This window comes from Peromyscus eremicus, chromosome 1 (assembly GCF_949786415.1).
Source record: "Peromyscus eremicus chromosome 1, PerEre_H2_v1, whole genome shotgun sequence".
NCBI lineage: Eukaryota > Metazoa > Chordata > Mammalia > Rodentia > Cricetidae > Peromyscus > Peromyscus eremicus.
In genome coordinates this window covers 163,985,412-163,991,489 of record NC_081416.1, presented here as the reverse complement: position 1 = coordinate 163,991,489, position 6,078 = coordinate 163,985,412, and the positions used below count along the sequence as shown (strand labels likewise).

The 6,078-nt window shown below is 49.7% G+C and overlaps 1 protein-coding gene across 8 annotated transcripts in view; it reads right to left on the bottom strand.

The window, feature by feature from the left end:
* Positions 1-6,078, bottom strand: part of Slc6a16 (solute carrier family 6 member 16) — a 33,634-nt gene that overhangs the window by 670 nt on the left and 26,886 nt on the right. For 7 of the 8 annotated variants that reach the window (XM_059278957.1, XM_059278939.1, XM_059278964.1 and 4 more), the window contains 6 exons: positions 5,793-6,034; positions 1,605-1,788; positions 1,131-1,332; positions 856-1,015; positions 363-528; positions 1-158 (listed from right to left, as the gene is read on the bottom strand). The exon at positions 1-158 is cut by the window's left edge and continues 670 nt beyond it. In XM_059278957.1, the coding sequence (XP_059134940.1) occupies positions 1-158; positions 363-528; positions 856-1,015; positions 1,131-1,332; positions 1,605-1,788; positions 5,793-6,034 (1,112 nt within the window). The remainder of the gene's footprint in view (positions 159-362; positions 529-855; positions 1,016-1,130; positions 1,333-1,604; positions 1,789-5,792; positions 6,035-6,078) is intronic. The other variant, XM_059278971.1, reaches the window with a different exon arrangement.

Sequence of the window (6,078 nt, the reverse complement as noted above, 5' to 3'; positions counted from 1 at the left end):
GAGGATGAAGGCTCTTCTACTATCTCACAGATGATGTGGTCATCCAGGTACCACCAGTGGTACAGTGTTGGCACGGGAATAGGCAGAAGTGCCAGAATACTGAGGAAGGTGACCCAGCTCAGGACTATCTTCTGGTAAGGCTGCTTCACTTCCTGGCCCTGGGAACAGGGACAGCAGACCACAAGGGGAAGGGCTTAGTCTGGGTGCTCAGGGTGCAGGGTTCCCCAAGTCCCTGGGGATAAGAGATGCAGGATGGGGGGGGCTGAGTCTATGTGATTGGGGTTTGGGGTCTCTAGGTCCCTGAGGGTAGGAGATACAGGGTAGGCTGCCCGGCCTCCAGGTTCCCATGGGCAGGGCCGTACCATACTGTTATTCCAGGCGATATAATTGAGGGGTTCCCTGTGGTAGAGATTCAGGAAATAGATGATGAACAGAGTCAGCAGTGTGGGTAATGTCACGTAGCTCCACAGGAAGGTGAAGGGTGCCCACACCAGGCGGCCCAGCTGGCCAAACATCTCAGCCCTAAACCTGGATGAAGGAGGTGACACTCAGGACATGAGGGCCTGGGCATAGGTAGACCTTCCATCTTTGGCTCTCTCAGAAACTCCTGATGTTTGGTGTAGGGGACCAGGCCCTCCCTGGCTCTGGGCCATGTTTTGTTACCCCATGAGAACAATTCAGTCCCCGGGACTGCACCACCATAGCCCTGGGCCTTCAGTGTGCTTGAGACTGTGTCTTCCTGTAGGATCTGCCTGCTCTCTGAGGACCTCGACTCCCATGGAGTGAATGCCTGTGCACCCTGAAGGCCTAGGATGGATTTGATAGCGAAGCAACTCCCCAGGGATCGGAAATCACCTCCTGATTCCATAGACCCAAGCCAGAGAAAGGTTCTGAAACATCACAATGGTGACGAGGACCATAGGGACCAGGTGGTCATCCAACAGCAACACCATGTAGCTTCCGGGACGGCTGGTGAAGATGAGGCTTCCCAGAAGTCCTCCCAAGCAGACAACCACTAAGGGTGGAGGTGGATGGAGCTACATTGGGGTTTGTGAGTTGGGGTCCATGTGAACCCTGGGTGCTTGGGGTGAGGTAGGTATGGGGAAGGTTCCAGGGTAGGGCTTTTGTACCTGGTACCAGCTTGGGATACTTTGTGAAGGTAGGGATGTTGTTCTGCAGGGGAAGCACGATGCCCTCCAGGAGCATTATCATGGTGAACAGACCTGTGATGACCAGAACCATGAAAAACATGATGGCCCAGAAAGAGGAACCAGGAAACAATGAGACGACTTGAGAGAAGATCACGTATGCCAGGCCAGGGCTCTCCATGACCTGTGGGGGAGAAGGACTCTAAGGCAGTGCAGTATCTGGATGGGATGGGGTTGGTATCATACTTGACTAGTAATGTCTGCCATGGGTAGGGACAGAGACTCGGCATGGACATTGGAGGTAAAAGTGTTGAAAGTTGGCCCTCCTTGGCTGTGTGGCCTTCGTGGTCTTGGCCCCCCTGATGTGAGCTGTAGCACACAGGTGTGGTGGTAGAGCCATGACTAGTACTATTGGCTGCTGCGAGGCTGCCAGGCTGGCCTCCATGACAGACACACCTTCTCCTGCACCAGGATACTGCAGGGCAGGGACAAATGCACCACCTCTTTCTGGAGGTTCCTAGGGAGCTGGCCGACCCAGTTCAGGTATTCCTGTGGTGGTCTGTGGATGATGTCTTTGGGAAGCCAGGAGGTCTGGGGTAGCACACCTTCGCCTATCATCCTGATCAGATTGGAGACATTTCTGATAGGGTAGGGAGAGAAAAGAAGACAGGGAGAGAAGGCTGGTTCATTAGCCATCGCCAACCAAGGAGAATGAGGACCAAGTGTGGCGAGATTGTCCAAGAAGTATGCTATCAAGGCTCTGGAAGTCCATGGTTGGGGGCCTTATCTTTTGTGTGTGTGTGGCATTCTTTGTTGTTGTTTTTGTTGAGACAGGGTTTCTTTGTGTAGCCCTGGCTGTCCTGGAACTCACTCTGAACTCAGAGATCCGCCTGTCTCCACCTCCCCAGTGCTGGGGTTGAAAGTGTACGCCACCAACACTGGCTTTTTTTTGCCTTTAACTTAAAAAAGATGAAAAGAAAACAAGCCAGTGGCCCAGCAGTTCAGAGCGCTCACTGCCTTCGCAAAGGACAAGGGACAGCTCACAGCAGTTTCCAAGTCCAGCTGGGGGGCGCCAGTGCCCTCTGCTGGCTTCCCTGGGCTCCTGCATGCCACACAGGCACAGACAGAGACAAGGAAATAATATCCTTGGAAAACCTATAGTCTCAGTATGGATCCGTGGCTGGCCTGGGATTTGCTGGCTTTTGCCTCCTGAGTCTGGGATTAAAGGCATGTGCCACTCACTCTGCACACAATTTTTTATTTATTTTTAAATGAACATAATAATAAATTCTAATTTTTTATGTGTATGGGTGTTTTGCCTGCATGTATGGCTGAACATCATGTACATGCCTGGTACCTAAGGTGAGTCGAGGGTGTTGGATCCCCTGGTAATGGAGTTACAGAGGGTTGAAAGCCACCAGGTAGGTGTCAGAATCAAACAGGTCCTCTGGGAAAGCAACCATCATTCTTAACTACTGAGCCAGTGGTTCTCAACCTGTGGGTCACAACCCCTTGGGGGGGCACCAAATGACCCTTTCACAGAGGTCACCTAAGACCACTGGAAAACACAAATATTTATAGTACAATTCATAACAGTAGCAAAATTACAGTTAGGAAGTCTCAATGAAAATGATTTTATGGTTGGGGGTCAGCACAAAATGAAGAACTGTATTAAAGGGTCGCAGCATTCGGAAGGTTGAGAACCACTGGTAACTGGGCCATAATTTCCTCTTGTTTTTCTTTGTTGTTGTTGTTGTTGTTGTTTTTTCCATACAGGGTTTCTCTGTGTTGCCCTGACTGTCCTGGAACTCTCTCTGTGGACCAGGCTGGCCTTGAACTCACAGAGGTCCACCTGCCTCTGCCTCCTGAATGCTGGGATTAAAGGTGTGTGCCACCACTGCCCAGATTACTTCCTTTTCTTATAAACCACATTGTATCATGAGAATCCCATCCTAGTGACCTCTTCTGATTATAATTGATACTCTCAAACATCTGCCTCCAAATAGCATCAATATACAACTTTGGGGAGTGTTTGTGGTAGTTTGAATAGAATTGGCCCCCATAGTCTCATGGGGAGTGGTACTATTAGGAGGTGTGGCATTGTTGGAGGAAGTGTGTTACTGTGGGGGCGGGCTTTTTTTTTTTTTTTCTGGTTTTTCGAGACAGGGTTTCTCTGTGTAGCTTTGCGCCTTTCCTGGAACTCACTTTGTAGACCAGGCTGGCCTCGAACTCACAGAGATCCACCTGTCTCTGCCTCCAGAGTGCTGGGATTAAAGGCGTGCGCCACCGCCACCCGACTGGGGGCGGGCTTTGAGGTCTCTTTTGCTCAAGCTTCCCTCAGTGTGACACCACAAGACAAGTCGACTTCCTGCTGCCTTCTGGTCAAGAAGTAGCTGCTCAGCTCCAGCACCGCCTCTGCCTGCTCTGCCTGCTCGCTGCCATGCTCCCCGTCATGATAATGGACTGAACCTCTGAAACTCTAAGTGAGCCACCCCAATTAAATGGGTTTTTTTGTTTGTTTTGTTTTTTCCGAGTTGCCATGGTCATGGTGTCTCTTCCCAGCAACAGAAACACTGACCGGAAACTGCACTAGTCACGTCCTTTTTACTGATGCCTAGTACTCCATTAGTTGGATGGCTATGCTAATTTTTTAAATGAAATCTTATGGCTGGGTTTCAGATTGCAATTACACATCTACCTACTGGTAGACAATGGTCAGTCACCGTTTAGGTCACTGTGAACAAAGCTGTGACTCAGATGTCTGTCACTAGGTGAGCAGTGGCAGTGGACAGGAGTCTCAGTGCAGGTGATTTGACTTTGAGAAGTACTTGTCTCCAAAGGCAGTGGAATTGTTTTGCACATCCACCAACAAAGCACAAGGCTTCCTGTAGCTTGCCATGCACACCGGTTCTCACAATCTGTCTTAATTTTTGAATCCACTTAGTTAACTGTAACCCTGGCAGGCATGGCAGTGTGGCCTCACTGGGGTTTTATTTTCAGTTTCTCAGATGTGAGCTTGCTATTGTGGTACATGCCTGTCATCTCAGCACTCAGGAGGCCAAGAGAGGGGGATCACAAGTTCAAAGTCATCCTCAGCTATATAGAGAGGTCTAGGCCAAGTTTGGCAACATGAGACCCTGCCTTAAAAAAAAAAAGCCAGGTGGTGGTATCGCACACCTTTAATCCCAGCCCTCAGGAAGCAGAGGCAGGTGGATCTCTGAGTTCCAGGCCAGCCTGGTCTACATAGTTCCAGGACAGCCAGGGCTACACAAAGAAACCCTGTCTTGAAAAACAAAACAAAACAAGTCAAAAAAGTTGGGCCCATGAGATAGTTCAGTGGACAGATCACTTGCCATACAAACTGGAGTTTGCTCTCTGAACCACACGAGAGAGAGAGAGAGAGAGAGAGAGAGAGAGAGAGAGAGAGAGAGAGAGAGAAAGCACAAAGTTGTGCTCTGACCTCCACATGCGTGCCTAGACGTGCACCAAGCGAGCAAACAAGCACAAACAAGCGAAGGAACGCTGCTGCTAACCCTAACCTTCCTGCCCGTGACATCCTAATCGGAAGGAGAACTGTTGGAGCTGCTCAAAATCTGTGAATGTTACAACCATTAATGAAAACAAGAGACTTTGAAAAAGAGCAAGGAGAGGTTTATGGGAAGCTTTAGAAGGAAGGGCGGGGAAAATTATGTGACAATGTCTAAAAAATAAAATAATTAAAAGCATATCAGAAAATTGGTGTATACAAAACAAATTCCAGTTCTGTGCCCATTGTGGTGGCACATATTTTTATTATTTTGTGTGTATGGGTATTTTACTTGCATGTGTATGTATGTCTACTTTGTGTGGGCAATGCCCTCAGAGGTCAGAAGAGGGTGTTGGATCCCCTGGGCTGGAATTATAAACGGTTGTAAGTCACCATGTGGGTACTGAGTATTGAACTCAGGTCCTCTGGAAGAGCAGCCAGTGTTCTGTTTGTTTGTTTGTTTATTTGTTTGTTTGTTTGTCTGGCTGTCCTGGATCTGGCTCTATAGACCAAGCTGGCCTTGAACTCACAGAGACCTGCCTGCCTCTGCCTCCAGAGTGCTGGGACTAAAGGCGTGTGCCAGTGTTCTTAACCACTAAGCAATCTCTCTTGTCCTGGCATGCTCCTTTAATCCCAGCATTGAGAGGCAGAGGCAAGTGGATCTCTATGAATGTGAAGCCAGTCTGGTCTCCAGAGTGAAGTACAGGCCAGCTGTGGATAGACAGTGAGACCCTGTCTCAAAAAACAAACAAAAAAACGCCTGGGCTACACCCAGGACCAATAAAGCAGAGCAACTGGACTGCGTGCCAACACTTAGCCCTTCGAAGCTCACACACACAGTCCACGTCAACGGCTGCTGTCTGCATCGAGGCAAGCTGTGGCAGCAGCCTTCTGGTTAAATAACCAATCTGGACATGTTCCTTAGCTTGACTGGCAATTTCTGAAAGTGTTTTCTTCCATTAGGCATTGGGCATTGGTGGGTTCCCGCTTGGGGTTGTTTACTCTGAGGAAAAGGTGCAGTCGGTTCCAATGGAAGGGTCTAACCTACAGGACTGCGGTGCCGAAGGGCAGCGGGGGTGGGAAGGCCTCTGCTACTCATTGCCGGGTGTGTCACTCACTTCTCAACACAGCTGGAGCCGCTGGTTGTAGTCCAGAAACCCAGCACCAGGAAGATGATGGAGGTGCTCAGCAATGAAGTCACCAGGTTGGCCGCGGCCATAAAGGCGGCCAACTTGATATAATTGTCACCTCTATTCTGGGAGGAAGAGAAGGTGATGATGGTGCCCATGCCAAGGCCGAGGGAGTAGATCACATGGCCTCCAGCCTGACGCCACATGTCCACTGATAACAAGCTAGAGAGCTGTGGGAGAGAGAGGATTCTCAGGTGAGGTCACCAACGAGCTG